General features: G+C 42.8%; 1 protein-coding gene across 1 annotated transcript; it reads right to left on the bottom strand.

The window, feature by feature from the left end:
* Nucleotides 1-721: 721 nt before the first annotated feature.
* On the bottom strand, nt 722-18,175 carry Prim1 (DNA primase subunit 1). The gene is made up of 13 exons (XM_075954733.1): nt 18,039-18,175; nt 17,021-17,178; nt 14,427-14,533; nt 14,279-14,352; nt 12,650-12,786; nt 10,541-10,605; nt 9,350-9,459; nt 8,647-8,738; nt 8,403-8,541; nt 6,678-6,747; nt 5,159-5,250; nt 3,162-3,260; nt 722-831 (listed from the first exon to the last, which is right to left on the bottom strand). Exons 1-13 carry the CDS (start codon nt 18,139-18,141, stop codon nt 812-814), a joined length of 1,266 nt encoding a protein of 421 aa, XP_075810848.1. The 5' UTR covers nt 18,142-18,175; the 3' UTR covers nt 722-811.
* Between the last annotated feature and the right edge of the window lie 552 nt (nt 18,176-18,727).

The raw sequence follows: 18,727 nt of genomic DNA, 5'->3' as shown, positions 1-18,727 counted from the left end.
TCACAGAGATCCTCCTGCTTCTAAGGAGTGCTGGGACTAAAGGTGTGGACCACCATAACTCTTGAGCTCTGCTGGCCTAGAACCTGATCCATAGACCAGGCTCCCTGAAACAGAGTCCTACCTGCTCTGCCTCTGCATGCTGGGTGAATGGCATGCCCATTATGTCCTCACCCCTGCAATAGTTTCTGTTTGGATTAAGTTAGCTACTTTATTTCCCCCTTGGTTTTGCAAGACAGGGCTTCTCAGAGTTTCTCCATGTAACAACTCTGGCTGTCCTGGAACTAGCTTTGTAGACCAGGCTAGACTCAAACTTAAAGATCCACCTGCTTCTGCCTCCTGAGTGCTGGGATTAAAAGCATACTCCAGGATCTCTGGGAGTTCGAGACCAGCCTGGTCTACAAGAGCTAGTTCCAGGACAGGCTCCAAAACCACAGCGAAACCCTGTCTCGAAAAACAAAACAAAACAAAACAAAACAAAACAAAAAAAAAATTAAAAGCATACTCCACCATGCCTGGGTCTAAATTGGTTACATTTTAAAGATGCCTCTTTGTGGAAAACTTATCCAGTTTTGAGGGGGAAAGAAGCTAAAATTGAAATTACTTGAAAAAGAACATTCTGTTAGGTCCTAGTACTGTTCATCTAACTCTTATCTTTGGAAACTGATTGGTTTAGTTACCAGAGGAAGGACACTCTGCTTTGCTTTAAGGATTAAGGCACATAGATGATTCTGCCATATTTATTAAATGATTCTTAAAATATTTGGTCCATGGTTAAAGGTGGAAGGCATTGGTTTGATAGAAGTTGTTTTCTTCAGAAATCTTTTTGTAAATCTAAAACAAAATAGAAAACAAAATTTAAAAACTGAAAATATGTTTTTAAGTGAAAATTAGTAAAGGAAAATAAAACCCTATTCTGATTAGTTTAATGCTTTTATTAAATTCACACCATATATAAAGATTGTTTTACATTTGTTGAAGCCCCACATTATAGGCTGATCCAGTACAGAATGGGAATACAAAGGACTTGGCTGGCAATGGCTCAGTGGGTATGGGCACTTACTACCAAGTCTGAAAACCTGAGTTCAATCCCCAGGACCGGCATGGGTGAAGGAGAGAACTAACTACCACAAGTTGTCTTCTGATTTCCACTCACATTCTGTGCACACTGTGCATGCAAACACACACACACACACACACACACACTTACAATAAAAAGAAATCGAAGGACTTGGTATGGCTACTTGGAATACCAGCAATGATGAGGCTTTAAGTTCATTCAAGTTCATTCAGTAAAGATAGAAGAGTGTTCACTATGAGCAAAACTTTTTCTTAGGCACTTTGGAATTCAAAACAAATTAAATTAAAAAAATGAAGCGGGGCTGGGCAGTGGTGACTCATGCCTTTAATCCCAGCACTCAGGAGGCTGAGGCAGAGGTAAGCGGATCCCTGAGTCCAAGGCCAGCCTGGTCTACAGAGTGAGTTGCAGGACAGCCAGGCCTACACAGTGAAACCCTGTTTCAAGACAAACAAACAAGCAAAAATGTGGGAGTGGTGATAATATTTCTATAATAATGCTGTTGCTTTCTAGGGTATCCGTCAATCTCTTGAAAATTGTTCACTCTGTAACATCATAAGAATTTTTCTAAGAGGAAAATTCATGAAGAAAAAGAATTTTCCAGTTTTGTTACTGGCAAGACAAATATTTTGCAGGAAGTGAATAAAACATACATAGGTTTCGAATTAAATTTTTTTTTTTTGTGTACCACCACCACCCGGCCTTTTTCTTTTTTAAAAAGGTAAAGGTTCGGGGCTGGAGAGATGGCTCAGAGGTTAAGAGCATTGCCTGCTCTTCCAAAGGTCCTGAGTTCAATTCCCAGCAACCACAAGGTGGCTCACAACCATCTGTAATGCCCTCTTCTGGCCTGCAGGCATAAACACAGACAGAATATTGTATACATAATAAATAAATATTTAAAAAAAAAAAAAAAAAGGTAAAGGTTCACTTTTAAATGTTCTCTAAAGAAAATAATCTCCGTAAGAGAAATACACTGTAAATAAAACATTTTACTTATTTAAAAACATGTTCAGCTGGGTGGTGGTACCTCATGCCTTTAATCCCAGCACTCAGATGGCAGAGGCAGGCCTGAGTTTAAGGCCAGCCTGGTCTACAGGGCCACATAGAAACCCTGTCTTGAAACAAACAAAGAAACCCAAAATCATGTTCACTGATTTTTTTTCCTTGAATTTACACATTATGAGGTCTTTCCTAGCCAGAGAACTCTTCACTTGGCATGGCTGTGCTCTCTGTACCTCCTTTCAGTGATAACACCTATTAGGGTCTCATCAGTTCCCGCCAGTATTTACCATTTGATCGCCCTGAAACCGAGACAGTTCCCTCCCCTTTCCAATTCTTTCTTTTTCCTTTATTATTTCATCTGAAGTGCTAGTATTACAGGTGTGCATTGGATGACCAGTGCATAGGTGTATGTGGTGCTGGGCACTGAACACAGGGTTCCATTCATGCTAGGCCATGGCTCTACTAACAGAGCTGCATCACCAGCCCAGATCTGCTTTTAGTCAGAGTACAAATCAAGGCATTTTTTCCATGAAAATCTTTACTATTTTCCTGTTCCTACTCTGGCCCATACTCTTACATCTGTTTATTTAGGGAGGTGTGTGCGCATGTGTTCCTGTGTTTGTGTGCGTGTGTGTAAGCAAGCACACAGTGCACTGTAATTGACCAGATGATGATCTGCGAGAGTTACTTCTGTCTTTCTACCGGTATGGTCCCAGGGGATTGAACTCAGGTTGTCAGGCCTGGCAGCAAGCAACTTTACCTGCTAACTGCCCTGCAAATCCTTAGTTGTTTGTTTGTTTTTGATAAATAAAAGTTTCTTGATTCAACTCAGGTACAGGCCTATAACCTAGAAAGTTGTTCATTTGCTGGGAGCTGTAAACTATCAAATTTAATAAACAAATAAATGTAAAAACAACAACTAAAAAACAAGAACCCACTAAAGTTACAATAAATTGTTATTTTTAGAAAAACTAGATTAGACAAAGGTTAGTTTTACAAAGACTAGAAAGTTGCTCATTTGCTGGGAGCTGTAAATTATCAAATTTAGAAGATCCTGCTAAGCACAAGGGGAGCGCCATCTTACCGCTCTTCTTGAGAAGTTCGCCTTTCCGGGACTTATCCAGGTTTTCAAGAAACTGTTCAAATACTTTCACGTACGGTGCTAGACTGGTCTTCTTATAATCTAAATTATAAAGCATGCACATTAGAACTAGCACACTGGCAGAGCATGAAATTCATCCCCCACTCCCCGATAGGATTTCTCTGTGTAACAGTCCTAGTTGTCCTGGAACTCACTCTGTAGACCAGGCTGGCCTCGAACTCACAGAGATCCACCTGCCTCTGCCTCCCATGTGCTGGTGGGAATTAAAGGCGTGCGCCTCCACCACCCGGCCAAGCACGAATATTTTAAAAACAACCAACCAGAGTTGGTTCTTTGTTTTTCAAAAACAAAGTAGTAAGATTGACAAACTTAGCTACTATGATAAAAAGAAATAGAGGAGATATGAATGACCCAAGTTAGAAAAGTACAGGTGTCATTCCAACAGATTCCAGGGAAACAGAGACACCCCCCCCCCATCCAGGACTGGACAGTCACTGCTGAATTGTTTTGTTTTCTTTTCTTTGAGACAGGGTCTCACACTGTCGCCCTGGCTGTGCTGGAACTCTGTTGTAGACCAGACTCGCCTAGAAGTCTCAGAGACTCTCTTGCCTCTGCTACCTAAGTGCTGGCATTAAATGTATGTGCCACCTTGCCTGACCTTTCCAGCTTTTAAGGAAGATCTCACCAACTTTTAAGAACCTTGTTCTACAAGCAGAAAACAAAAGAACACTACCAAAGCCAATATCCTGGTAGCAAAACCAGGAAAATACACAACAAAAAAGAAACTACAAACAAATTTCTTTGGTGAGCATAGCTGTAAGAATCCTCTACTTGTGAACTGGATTTAAGAACACTTTAAGATTATACACTATGAACAAATAGGCTTCATGCCAGAGAGGCAAAGTTGATTCAATATATATATATATATATACACACACACACACACACACACAAAATCAATAAATGTAATACATCATATAAATAAACTTAAGACAGAAACCACACAAGCATTTCTATTAATAATTAATTAATGCCAAAAAGGCATCTAAGAAAGTTCAACATTCCTTCAGGATAAAAGTTCTGGAGACTTTAGGAATAGTTGGTACATACCTGAAAATGATAAAGGCCATATACAACAAACCTACAGTCAATATTACAGTAAATGGGGACAGACCAAGACCATTTCCTCAAAAATCAAGAACAAGACAAGGATGTCCAGCCTTCCCTCTTTTTTTATTTTATAGCTTTTTAGGTTTTATTTTTATTTTGTGTGTATTAGTATCTGAATGTATGTCTGTGCACCACATGCACGCAGTGCCTATGGGAGCCAGAAAAGGGCAGTGGACCTCCTGGGACTTGTGTTACAGCCAGCTGTTATTAATATGGGCCTGGAAACTGAACCTGGGTCCTCTGCAAGAGCATCAAGTGCTCTTAATTGCTGGGATATCTCTCCAGCACCTCCCCCACCCCTACCCTTTATCTGAGCTCAAAGTCTGCTATAGCAGTTACAGAAAACAGAACAAAAAAGAATAAACATGGGAAAGGAGGAAGTCATAATATCTATATTTGCAGATAACGCAATTCTTTTTTTGTTTGTTGTTTTTTTAAGACAGGAGTTCTCTGTAGTTTTGGAATCTGTCTTGGAACTAGCTCTTGTAGACCAGACTGGCTTAGAATTCAGAGATCTACCTGTCTCTGCCTTCCGAGCGCTGGGATTAAAGCCACCACCACCCGGGGATGACACAATACTTTAAAGACTCCATAAAATATACTAGGAAACTTGCAGGCTTCATATAAACCAATAGTGTATTCTCAGAGAAAGAAATTAGGGAAAATATCCCATTCAAAACAACCCCAACACCAGAGAACAAAGTCCTTAGGAATCTATCTAAGCAGGGACGCACCCCACAAGAGAAGGGCAGCGCTGGAACAGCGTTACCACTGAGCTGGCTCAGGACAAACGACCCACATCTGCTTACCTCTGATTCTAGGTTTGCTTTCAGATTCGCCTCCATGTTCCTCTCTGTCCTTCTCATTACTGGAAACCACATCCAATTCTCGGCAGATGGTGCTACAAGCAATAGAATAAGAGAATTTTAAGTTGGTTTCTAGACTCAATCACCCATGGAACTTCTGTGAGAAAAACATGTGCCTGGGGTGTAGCTTAGTGGTGGAGCGACTATCTTAGTATGTAAGGCCGTGAGCACCACTTCTGGTATAACAACAAACAACCTGTCAGCTAAGTCTCGGGCAGTACAATCTCGTCTTAGAGTTCTTCGAGCAGATTAGTATATTAAGGCTGGGAAACACACAAATATGTTTGCAGTGATGGATATTGTGCTCAGGCAAGTGCTCCAACACTCAGCGAACCCTTGGTGCTCTGAGACAGGGTTTCAATGTGTAGCTCTAGGTGACCTGGAACTTTTTTTTTTAATTTTGAGAGTCTCAAGTATTGCAGGGTGGCCTCAAACCTGTTATATAGCCAAGGATGACCCTGAACTTCCTGAGGTCAGAGATATCAGGTGTAAACCACAACAGCTGCTCCTAGAACTGTCATCCTTCTACCTCTGGATTGATGGTATGTGCCACCACGGCTGGCAAGATCTTCTGAACATGGTGCTGGGGATCTAACCCAGTGCCTTGCATATGCAATATGCTTGGCAAGTGCTCTGTCAGTGAGCCACACCTGTGTACATCTCTAGGCTAAAACTTTCATGTTTGCATATGTATATGTGAGCTACAGTACCCATGGAAGCAGAAGCTCGGGTGCTGCCCTCACCTGCGACCTTAATTGAGACGGGTCCTGTCTCTTGTTTTCTGCTGTGTGTTTTGGGCTAACTGGCCTGTGAGCTTCTGGGGATGTTCCTGTTTCTCACTCTCATGTCACCACAAACACACGGAGGTCACAGCTACATGTTACTGTGCCTGGCTCTAAGTAGGGTCTAGGGATTTCAACCCAGGTCTTTTTTTTTTTTTTTTTGAGACAGGGTTTCTCTGTGTAATAGCCCTAGCTGTCCTGGAGCTAGCTCTTGTAGACCAGGATGGCCTCGAACTCACAGAGACCTGCCTACCTCTGCCTCCCAAGTGCTGGGATTAAAGGTGTGCGCCACCACCACCCGGCTCAACCCAGGTCTTAATGCTTGAGCGTCATTCGAGGAGCCCTCTTCCGAAGCTCTGCCTAAAACTTCTAGTTGCTTGAATTGGCGTTCCCCAAACTTATTATTTTTGATGCTGTGTTTTGAGCCCAGTACACTTACTACTGAGCTATTTATCCCCCTTAGCCCTCATAGGCTTATTTGACCTTAAAATGCTTTTCCCCACAAAACAGCTAAAAACATGCATGGCCCTCCTAAAGTATTACCATATAATCCCTAGTACTAAACACCTCCAAATCTGTCACCCCGTAAAGCTACTTCTCCATTCAGGGATCTAGGATAATCTATTTAAAGCCCAGAAGAATAGTCACAAATGAGGAATGATCCATGATCTGGAACATACCTTATGGTTGGAACAGCAAATGGATCAAACTGGTCCACTTTCTGAAAATCAATTGGCACAGAAACACGACCTGTAAGAGCCAGAAGTTATAAAGACATGATGGTGGGCTGCTATGTCTCTGAATTATTTTTGGTTAAATTTTTACAAAGTGCTGGGGTGACAGTTTAGTGGTAGTGTTTGAGGTACATGCATGCACATGAGGTCCTAGGTTCAATCCTTCACATGCACATGAACATACACACACACATTTTTTTTTCCACGTTTTTGGAGACAGCTCTAGCTATCCTTGAACTCACTACTATGTAGACCAGGCTGGCTTTGAACTTGTGAGTCTTTCTGTCTCTGCCTGAGTACTGGGATGGATGATATACATGAGCCATCATGCTCAGGTTGTTTGGGGACAAGTTCTCACTATGTAGCCCAGGTTGGTCTTGAATTTATGAATCCCCTAAGTGCTGAGACTACAGGTATTTACCACCACACTTGACTACATTGGATATCTTAAATTTATTTTTATTATTTTTAACTATATGTGTGTGTTCTATGTACACGTGTACAGGTGCCTGCAGAGGCCAGAGGTATCAGATCCCCTTGGAGCTGAAGTTTAGGCAGTTGAGTTACCTGATATGGCTGTAGGATTTGAATTCATGTCTTCTGGAAGAACAGAACACTGGACATCTTTATGGAGCATTTTGGAAATATATAATCATGTGCCTAGATGCTATTTTGGTCAATGAATGGGCTGCATACAATGGTGATATTATAAGATACTGTCCAGCTTAGTTTGTATAAAATATACTGTGATGTCTGCACAATATAAAGTGATATTTCTCTAAAGGTATTTCTGTTGCTAAGTGACAGATGACTTTTGATGGCATTACTTTATAAATCTACACTTAGTTCAAGGCCAGCCTGGTCTCCAGGACAGCCAGGGCTACACAGAGAAACCCTGTCTGGAAAAACAAACAAACCCCACAAAACAATCTACACTTGGGACAATACATAAAAGTCACAACTAAGGGCTGAAAATATAATGATTTCTTTTGAAACGGGATCTCATTATGGAGTACCTGGGCTAGCCTGGAACAATCTGTGTAGCGGAGGATGGCTCTGATCCTCCTGCTCCCCTCTCGCTCCTACATCCTGAGTGCTGAAATTACAGGTGTATAATAACTTTGTACTTGGCTTCAGTTTATTTCTCCTAATAGGTTTTCTTCTTTTTGTCTTTCTTGAGACAAGGCTCTCATATTGCCTCTCAATCTCCATGTTGCTGACGATGACTTCAAACTTCTGATTCTCCTGCGTCCACCTCCTGATTAGTGAGATTCCAGGCTTGTGACATCACACATAGCTTATGGTTGCTGGGGATGGAACCCAGGGCTTCTGTGCATGCCAGGCAAGCACTTTGTAAACTGAGCCTCACACCCCCAGCCCTGAAACCTTTATATAGTAGCAATTCACCTGGTGGCTACTTAACGGGCAAGGTCAAACAAGTTGATATATATTATTCACAACTAATGACATCCTTGCTAATACCAAAGATAACAAGCCAGGCATGGCGCAACATGCCTTTAATTCCAGCACTCAGAGGCAGAGGCAGGCAGAGCTCTGTGAGGGAAGCCTGGTCTACACAGTGAGTTCCAGGCCAGCCAGTTCTACATAGTGAGACCCTGTCTCAAGAGAAAACCTTTTCTTTTAGTTTTTCTTACTTTCCTCGCACTGTACCTGTTTTAGGATGAACGCTAAACGGGCTCTTCAGTAAATGGTTGATTCCTTTGCTCACGTTGATATCCAGGCGTGGGAAACAGTACTGGAGCATAATCTCCCACTCCAGCCAGGGACCACACTTATCATTCTTCATATTCTAGAAAGAAAGATCTTCTTCAGCCATCTTTAAATGACCAAGCAAAAACAATCATAACTTAATCAGGAATTGTATTATGATATTGGGAAGTACAGATTTCAATACCTGGGATGTGTTGACCACTTTCTTCAGATACTCCCAGCGCTGAGATGAACTGTGAAGCCTTTGAAAGCCCTTCTGAAGCTCATCATGAATTGGTGACGCATCATTAAGGAACACACTGATGTGGGATACCTGAGTATGTCAGTCTGTAGTATGTATCATTACAGGGATGCTGGAGCTTCCCACACTTAGGAACTATTTAATGATTCCGAAAACAAAAATGACAGGCACTTACAGCAGTAAAAAAAATTCCCTTAGAGCCGGGAAGTGGTGGCGTACGCCTTTAATCCCAGCACTAGGGATGCAGAGGCAGGTAGATCTCTGAGTTCCAGGCCAGCCTGGTCTACAGAGCAAGTTTCAGGACAGCCAAAAGCTACAATGAAAAACCCTGTCTTGGAAAAAAAAAATTAAACAAACAAGTCCCTTATAAAAATATCATAGTAAAATGACAGAAAGATGCCAAAATAATTAAAAGGCATTATAATAAAGTTTTCCCAGACTAAATGACTCCCCCTTCTTTAACCATTAATTCTTGGAACAACTTATGAAAGGAGAAAATTTTACAAAATGGTCTCATTTCTTACTGTAGCCAAGCAGGAAACAAAAGATGAAAGTTGCAGGAACGTAGGAGACCACACAAGCAGTACCATCTATAATGTCACAGACCGACATGACTGCCTCACGCAGTGACCACAGGAAAGGATATTCTCGGGAACAAGGGCTAAAATCTTCTCCCAGTTTTCTTTATTTTCAAGAATATCTTGGCCAACTAAGGCATATTCTTCAAAGTATTTCCGAATTATGTTTATTGATCTCCTAAAGGAATAACAGTAACAGTATTAGTAACACACAGGACATGCAGACACTCTCCTACTGGGTGAGGTCACTGTTTACGCTTCCCAAATTCCTAGAACTAGATAAAAGCAATGAGACCTTTTTGTTAGTGGAGTTAAAACTAGACACTTAAAAGGGAAATTACCTAGCATGTACAGGATAGGTAAGTATTAAGAAAAGGTTTGCTTCTTTTAATTTTATTTATTTATTTTTAATTTTGAGACAGCATTTCACTGTGTAACTCTGGATCACTTGGAACTCCTCTGGAGACCAGGCAGGCCTCTATAGAGACCGACTGCTTCTGCCTCCTGGTGCTGGGATTAAAGGTGTGTGCCATCATGCCTGGCCTAAATGATTACTTCTTAAATCCTACAATCTATAAGGTTACTAACATAGAACATGTAACACTGGTATAAATAACCAACTCAGGACAACCTATTAGTATTGCATGTAGGACAAGTATTGCACGTAGGACAACATATCAGTATTACATGTAGGATCTAGTTTCCTGCTTTACAATCACAACAGCTGCCTAGCATGGTGGCACACACCTTTAATCCCAGCACTCAGGAGGCAGAGGCCAGCCTGGTCTATAGTAACCCTCTCAAAACAAAATAAAAAATAGCAACAACTGCATAATGCTTGGGGTTTACAAATATCCTTCACGTCCTGTTTGTCTCTGCCACAGCTCGCTCAAGGAGAAGGTCCAGCCCTCCACATCATTTCCATAAGGAAGTGGTGCCTTCACCATTTAATCAGGATCACAGGGCAGAACAGGTGTAGAGAAAACATGGGCTATAGAGGTAGGTAGACTCGGGCCTGCTTGCTAGATGTCAACATTACTTGTGTGATGGCAAGCAGGCCATGTGATTTCAACGGAGATACTGTCACATTTCTCATGAAGTCGTGAAGGTCACGGAGAACCATAGAACACACTGGAATAGCGTGACATCAAATAGGACCCTGACAACTGCAACTGTTACTAAGCATGCTCCTCGGAGGTGAAAACTGACAGCAAGAGACCTCTACAAGCACCGCAGCAAACCAGAGAAGCCCAACAGACCTGACAAAAGGGTGAAGGTGAAGTCTTTCACTTAGGTGAACCTTCTTCTTAACGTCTTGACCACCCTGAAAAAACCACCAAAAAAGACCTTTATTTATGTATATTATAAAGCATAAATAAAATTATTAAAACATCTTTAATATGTTCTACTATTCCAGTTAAAGCTATAGATAGTGGCTAAATTTGGAAGTATAGGAGCTTGGATATTGTTTCAGTATTAAAAAAATATTTAATTTTTGAATATATGTATATCTGAGTATATGTATGTGTATTACAAGAGTGTTGTAGCTGTAAAGCCCATAAGATGGAGTCAGATCCTGGGAACTGGAGTTACAGGTGGTTGTGAGCTACCACGTGGGTGCGGGAAACTGAATCAGGGTCCTCTGCAAGACTAGGAAGTTCTTCTAACCACCGAGCCATCTCTCCAGCCCAGAATCTCAATACCCCTGACTTTCTGTTAACTTTATTGGATAAAATTAACTAGAGAAGCAAATGAATTTTCCTTTTGCTACAAAGGAGGATCCTTAGCTGTTGATGGAAAATTTCTGTCCCACCTGGTCCCACAGTCATTCATTCCCACATAAACACAGAGGCTTATATTAACTATAAACTGTTTGGCCCAGTGTCCAGACTTATTACAACTACCTCTTACAACTTAACCCATAATTCTTATCTATGTTTAGACACGTGGTTTTGTACCTCTTCTCAGTAAGGCATTCTTGTCTTGTTTCCTCTGTGTCTGGCTGGTGACTGCATCTCTGTTTTTCCTCTTCCCAGAATTCTTAGTCTGGTTGCCCCATCTATACTTCCTGCCTAGCTATTGGCCAGTGAGTGTTTTATTAAACCAGTGTGAGTGACAAATCTTTATAGTGTACAAAGACATTATCCCACAGCACTGAGCACCAAAACATTTAGCATCGGGGCTGGAGAGATGGTTCAGTGGTTAAGAGTACTGACTGCTCTTCCAGAGGACCCGGGTTCAATTCCCAGCACCACATGGCAGCTCACAACTGTCTTAAGATCCAATTGCAGGGGATCTAACACCTTTGTACCAATGCACATAAAAAGAAAATATTTAGCATCGTTTGTTATTGGAAGCAGGGTCTCACTCTACAGCCCAGGCTGGCCTGGAGCTCACAGCCTCCTGCTCCCTTCAGCCCTTGGTGCTAGAATTATGGGTGTAAGATGCCATCTACATTTTTAAAATATAAATAATTTATCTATTGAGTTTCACATATTTATATGATGGATTTGAACTATTTTTACCCCCCCCCCAACCCTCTTCCCAACAGGCCTTCTTCTCATTTTCAGGCCATCTGTGTGGATGGGTTTAAAGTTTCTTGCCCCAGTGTGGATGAGAGGTCATTTCCTAGAGCTAGGGCAACTTATTAGTGACTACACTACTGATGAGAATGACATGCCCACCCCACTAGTCCCACAGGCAGGGGTGGGGCTTCAGGGCCCCTTCCTTCATCCCTGACAAATGAACTGTGTCTGACAGCCCCATCACATGTAGAGCACGGGCAGACGGACGGCAGTGGTGAGTCCACATCTGTGCAGTGGCCGTCTCGTCCAGAACACATCTCTGCCGCACGTCTCCCATCCTCTGGCTCATTCCTTCCATCTTCTCTCCTGCAATGTTACCTGAGCCTTATGTCTGCGTGTGTGTGAGTGTATGTGTGCATGTCATGTGCATGTATATGTACGTGTGTGCATGTCATATGCCATGTGTGTGTATGCCTGGGTATGTGTATGTGCGAGCATATGTGTGTTTTGACGTGTATCTGTGTGAATGTGTGTGTAGTATCTTTCAAAAAGTAGTTACTATGATTTTAAATGACCACTGTTAAGATCACTTAGTCTAAAACATGAATGCTCTAAAAGATAATTTTCTGTGTCATTAAAAGTTCCAGGCTTGGTAATATCTACTAAAGATGTGGAAACTATCTTTCCAGAGGACCTGAGTTCAGTTTCCAGCAAACCACTGGGTGGCTCACAACCATCTGTAATGAGATCTGGTGCCCTCTTCTGGCCTGCAGGCACACATGCAGGCAGAACACTGTATACATAGTAAATAAATAAATCTTTTAAAAAGAGAGAGAAGCTTACCTTTACAAGACTCAAGTACTCTACTATCCCAGAACGCACAGCAGAGGACAGCTTTCTAACGGACTCATCACAGACCCAACAATGAACACCTCTCCTTCCTGAGTACACCCAGAGGCGGTGCTTAAACCCAAAGTCCTCTGCAGAGGGACAGAATAGGTTTGAAGACATTTTATAACCTAGCTTTAACTTTCTCATTTCTCATGTTTTCCACAAGTACTCTCCTATTTTGAGACAAAGTTTATGTTACCCAGGCTGGTTTTAAACTTGCTGTATCTCCAAGGATGATCTTGAACTCCTGATCCCTCACCTCTACCAACAGATTCGGCTTCCTTATATTTTGTTTTTGAATTTGTATCTATGTAATATATAGGTGTGCATGCCTGTGCATACATGTGGAAAATTCAGAGGCTGACACTGGATGTGTCCTATTCTTGTCCACCTTATTTTTTGAGGTCTCTCACTGAATCTGGGGCTCGCTGATTCAGCTAGACGGGTTGGTTGGGCAAGCCTCTGGAATCTGTTTCTACTTCCCTGTGCTGTGGTCACAGGTGTGTGCTACCATGCTTGGTTTTTACAGAGGTGCTGGAAATCCAAACTCAGGTGCTCATGCTTGCAGTGTGGTGGTCTGACAGAAAATGGCCCCCTAAGGGAGTGGCACTATTAGGAGGTGTGGCCTTGTTGCAGGAAGTTGCTCTGGAGGTAGGCTTTGAGGTCTCATATATGCCAAGTCATGGCCAGTATTGCCTGCAAAAGGTAGGACTCTCAGTTCCATATCTGCCTGAATGCTGCCATGTTCCACCATGATGATGATGGGCGGAACCTCTGAACTGTAGTGAGCCACCCCAGTTAAATGTTTTCCTGTATGAGAGCTGATCTGGTCGCTGGGTGGTGGCCGTGCACATCCTTAATTCCAGCAATCGGAGGCAGAGGCAGGCGGATCTCTGTGAGTTCGAAGACAGCCTGGTCTACAGAGCAAGTTCCAGGACAGCAAGGGCTGCTACAGAGAAACCCTAGAGTTGCCGTAGTCATGGTGTCTCCACACAGCCATGGAAACCCTAAGACATACAGCAACTGCTTTCTCATTTTAATCATACTGACTTACACGGAGCTTGCTGTGCCCTGAGCTCTCGATTTTTTTCTTTTTACCCATCCTCACCTTTCCGACAAGGATTTCTTTCTTTCTTGACTTACAGTATTTATGTGTATATGTGTATATGTGCGATGGTGCCTGCAGAGGCCAGAAGATGGTATTGGATCCCTAAAAATAGAATTAGAAGCAGCTGTGAGCCAACCTACACAGTTGCTGGGAATCAGTTCAGGGGCACCATAATCGGGGTTGGGGAGCAGGAGGATCAGGAGTTCAAGGTCATCCTTGGCACTAGATCAAGTTTCAAACCAGTCTGGGTAAGAGTCTTGATTTTGTCCTTCATTTTTCATGTGTACCTAGCACACAGAACTGCTCTCAGTGGACTGTACTGGGGGAAGGTGCACTGGCTTGTTCCACGGCTGTCTTCACTGCAAATCGCTCTTTCCTTTTCCTCTTAGGTTTCAGGGGCAGACACTAGAAATGTGTGAGATCTGATAACGAAACACAGAGGCTGAGGAAAGCAGACCCGGACGGCCACGTACCCTTAAGTGCTCGGTCTATGATGCGCATGGCCATCGTCATAAGAGTCCAGCACTTGGAACATATGTCTGCAGAACTGGAACACAGCCATCATTACTCACTGCCAGGGACATCACCCACCCCACCCCACCCCACCAGGGAAGCGCTTACCTGCAACATCGCCTGACGTCATCGTAGTCTGTCATGTCAATGTCAAAGACCAGTTCTTTCTCCTGAGCCTGGAACGCTCCTAGCTTCACCGTATTGTGTTGACTGGGCTACAAATACAAAATACCCATCAGTTTCTGTCAGAATTGCTCATGTCTACTCACATAGAAAAATGAGTCAAAGAACTTGCTTAATACCAGTCTATGGGGCTTTAAATCTTTGTACTTTAAATCTTACACAATCTGAATTAGTGATAGCTTTATTTTTTTATTTGTTTAGAATAAAGTTTAATATATTCTCTATAAATATGTTTCATGATAAAAATAATAAAGCATAGGGCGGTGGTGGTGCACATCTTTAATCCCAGCACTTGGGAGGCAAAGGCAGGTGGATTTCTGTGAGTTTGAGGCCAGCCTGGTCTACAGAGCGAGTACAGAGAAACTGTCTCAAAACAAAACAAAAAAAACCAAAACGGGAAAAGAACTAATAAAGTTATTTTAGGTTTCTAATAAAGAAGAATTTACACAAATAATCCCTATTACAGGGTGCTTTACAAATTTTTGTTACTATACATACAAATAACAAATATATACTTATTTTAGATCCCATCAACTGATTAAAAAAAAATCTCCTCAAGTGAGTCTTCGTTGCTGTTTTGAGACAGGGTCTCAGTAGCCCAGGCTGACCTTGAACTCCCTATGTGGCCAAGGATAATCTTAATTTTTGTTTTTTTGTTTTTTGAGACAGGGTTTCTCTGTAGCTTTGGAGCCTGTCCTGGAACTTGTTCTCTAGACCAGGCTGGTCTCAAACTCACAGAGATCTGCTTGCCTCTGCCTCCCGAGTGCTGGGACTAAAGGTGTGCACCACCACTACCAGGTATAACCTTGAGTTTCTTTTCTTTTCTTCCCAGAAGAGGGCATCAGATCCTATTATGGATAACACTGTGAGCCACCATGCGGTCGCTGGGAATTGAACTCAGGACCTCTGGAAGAGCAGCCAGTGCTCTTAATCGCTGAGCCATCTCTCCAGCCCCATAACCTTGAATTTCTAATCCTTTTGCTGTCCCCCGAGTGTAGACACAACCAGCTTTGACGTGGATGCTGGAGGTTTGAACTCAGGTCGAAAGCCTTCTCCTCAGCCAGAGACACAGTCCTTTCTCCTCCCGTTGGTTGCTTTTCACTGACAGCCCAGGCAGGAGACTAGATTCCTCTTAGGAAAGTCTGACCAGACATGCTGGGTACTGTTCTAGGCTCTAGGGACAGGTCAGTGTGTAAACGGAAGGCCTCTATGCTAGTGGAGATGTTATTCTGACAGACCTGGAGAAACTCATCTCAGAGTCCCAAGAACGTGGCTCATCCAAACCACTTTCCAGTGAAAACATTAGCTAGGTGCTTTAGTAAATCCCAGCACCTCAGGAGGCAGAAGCAGGAAGATTATGAATGGGGAGGGAGGTAAGTATAAAAGAGTTTAATAAACTACCATTGAAATCCCCAGAAATAAGATCTTTCAAAGACAAAGGACAGGATGCTTAGAAAAAAATGTAGCTCCCCCACCGTTGAATATATTGAGTCCATTCAATAGCTGTCAGAACCGACAATAAAAAGTATAGACCAAGACCATAAAAAGTACATATACAGTTGTATAATTTCAGAACTAGGGAAAGAAAGGATTGACAGGACATTCTAAGAGCTCTCAGGTCTCATGTATTAGAAAAAGAATAAGAATAAACATTAGTTTCCCACCCCCTGGGGCAACATGGATCTAAGGATCTAACATAGGGTCTCCCACAACACATGCTCTAGGACTAATCTACATCCCAGCTCCTTTTCTGAGAAACGTATTAAAAACTTCTATATTTATTGTGTTGTGTCTGCAGGTGCAGGTATGTCTGTCAGAGGTTGAAGTCGGGAGTTTTCTTCAGCCTCTTTCCACTTCAGTGAGACAAGGTCTCTTCCTGAACCCGAGTTCCCTGATTGTGCTAGTCTGGTTGTCCAGCAAACTCCAGGGATCCCCTTGTCTCTGCCTCAGCAGGACATGGGTACTGGGGACTCTCAGCTCAGGTCCTCAAGCGTTTTACCAATTGAGATATCTCCTCACCCTCAGCCTTTCTGTTTTAAAATATAGATTTGATTTTATTTTTCTCCTTTAGCCAATCAAATCAAAGGCTTTTGGTTTGTTTGTTTTCAGAGACAGGGTTTCTCTTGCAGCCCTGCTGTCCTGGCACTCACCCTGTAGATGAGGTTAGTTTTAAACTCAGAGATTCACCTGTCTCTGGGATTAAAAGAGTGTGTCACCACTCCAGCAAGAATTTTTTTGTTTTGTTTTGTTTTAAAGACACGGTCTCATGTATTTCAGACTGGTCTCCAACTCCGCTGCAGCCGAGATGACCTTGGATATCTGATCCTCTGGCCTCTGCTTCCTTTACACTGGGATTACAGGAAATGCACCAACACACTTGGTTTATGGAACCCAAGGGTCCATGCATGCCACGCCAAATGAGTGTGTTTCAACTATAACAAACTCTAAAACGTTACCTTCAAAACCTGGGGCACCAACCCACTGCAGCCTATGAAACATACACAAAAAGGACTCCTTACTCTGTGAGAATATACAGCGCCGATATCAATCTTATACGGATTCATCTTCTGCATCTCCTTTTCCAGATCGCTCTGGTTGTTGAAGGACTGGTAGCGAATATAAATATCATCCTTCAATGTGAATGAAAATTCACGGTGTTGAAAGTAGTTCTTTGTCACTGCAAAACAATTTTAATTTGGCATTTTATTCGGTTTAGGGCATTATACAACCTCAACTAACAGGAAGATACACATATTAAAACGACAGAGTCTTACTGTAAAGACTAGGCTGCCCTGAAGTTTACTATGTAACCCAGGCTGACCTTGGAACTCAGGAAAATTCACCTGCCTCAGCTTCCCAAATGTAAGGATTACAGGTGTGGGCACCGGGCCCTCTAGAATATTTTTCATGAGTGCCCTTGTGCCCAACACTGTTCTACCTAGCCTGTAATTTGGTTTTTTTTTTTTTTTTGGTTTTTCGAGACAGGGTTTCTCTGTGGCTTTGGAGCCTGTCCTGGAACTAGCTCTGTAGACCAGGCTGGTCTCGAACTCACAGAGATCCGCCTGCCTCTGCCTCCCGAGTGCTGGGATTAAAGGCGTGCGCCACCACCGCCCGGCTCTAGCCTGTAATTTGAAGGAACGTACTACTCCACATTTGCTAGGGAACAATAAGCAGGAGGTGTAAATATTTTAAAGACGAAATGCCTTTCATCGGGGGCGGGCGGGCACTAACAGACCCAGCTGTGAAAGTGTCTTTTTGCAGGTCACACCTCCATGCCTCCATGCTAACACCTAGACGCCCGCTTGTTGCTGGCCCTGTTCTTTCTTTTCTAACACAGTATGGCCACTGGACCGTCATGTCCATCTGTCTTTTTGTATCTTAGAGGTGGTGGGGCGGGATGGAGATGGTGCAGGAAGACACCCGACACATCTAACACTCAGAGAGGCCCTTTATATTGTCATTTAAGGACATCCCGCCCAGAACATCCTCACACACCTCTCCCAGACCCTCTACCCATCCCCTCCCGGCCTCCATCACCTCCTCCATAGTTGAGCCAGCGATAGTACTGGGCGTAGGGAAAGAGCCTTCGGTAATATAGCTTGAGTAGCTCCGGCAGCTCCGCAGGATCAAACGGCTCCATGAAGGAACTAGACTGACACGAGAATTGGCGGGAACGACACAGGACTCCACGAATGCGCACACACCGAACTCGTGTCGCGCCGCCGCAGGGGCTGCCGGGAATTGTAGTTCTTGCAAGTCCTGCAGGCTTGCTCTTTCTGAAGAGAGAGTTCTGAAACCCTGTCTGGAAAAACAAAACAACAACAACAACAAATAACTTAGCTTTATGAACAGTGGTTGCAAGAATAGGTCAGAGTTCCTTTTTATTTGTTTGCTTAATTTTGCATTGATATCTGTGATGTTCTATTATTTACTTATTTTTATTTATTTATTATGTACACAACATTCCTTCCATGTATGCTTGCATGCCATAAGAGGGCACCAGATCTCATTATAGATGACTGTGAGCCACCACGTGGTTGCTGGGAATTGAACTCAGGACCTCTGGAAGAGTAGTCAGTGCTTTTAACCTCTGAGCCATCTCTCCAGCCCCTCTATTATTTTAAATATATATTTTTTTAATAAAGAGTCTTGCTTTGACTCTGAGGTTGGCCTCAATAGGAAATTCTCCGGCTTCTGTGTTTCAAGTGCTGAGATCATTACTGTGT

Source organism: Microtus pennsylvanicus, chromosome 20, assembly GCF_037038515.1.
Source record: "Microtus pennsylvanicus isolate mMicPen1 chromosome 20, mMicPen1.hap1, whole genome shotgun sequence".
In the NCBI taxonomy this organism is placed as follows: domain Eukaryota; kingdom Metazoa; phylum Chordata; class Mammalia; order Rodentia; family Cricetidae; genus Microtus; species Microtus pennsylvanicus.
The sequence above is the reverse complement of the archived record's forward strand: the minus strand, read 5'-3'. Positions and strand labels throughout refer to the sequence as shown.

Bases quoted from the DNA above. Each gene is read 5' to 3' on its own strand.
- Prim1 (XM_075954733.1), bottom strand. From the start codon at position 18,141: ATGGAGCCGTTTGATCCTGCGGAGCTGCCGGAGCTACTCAAGCTATAT. The intron at 8,739-9,349 runs ATATCCTTTCCT...ATGATGCGTCAC, and splicing joins TTTAGCCCTTGTTCCCGAGA to CAATTCATGATGAGCTTCAG. The intron at 6,748-8,402 runs GTACAGTGCGAG...TGGCTCTTACAG, and splicing joins TAGCGTTCATCCTAAAACAG to GTCGTGTTTCTGTGCCAATT.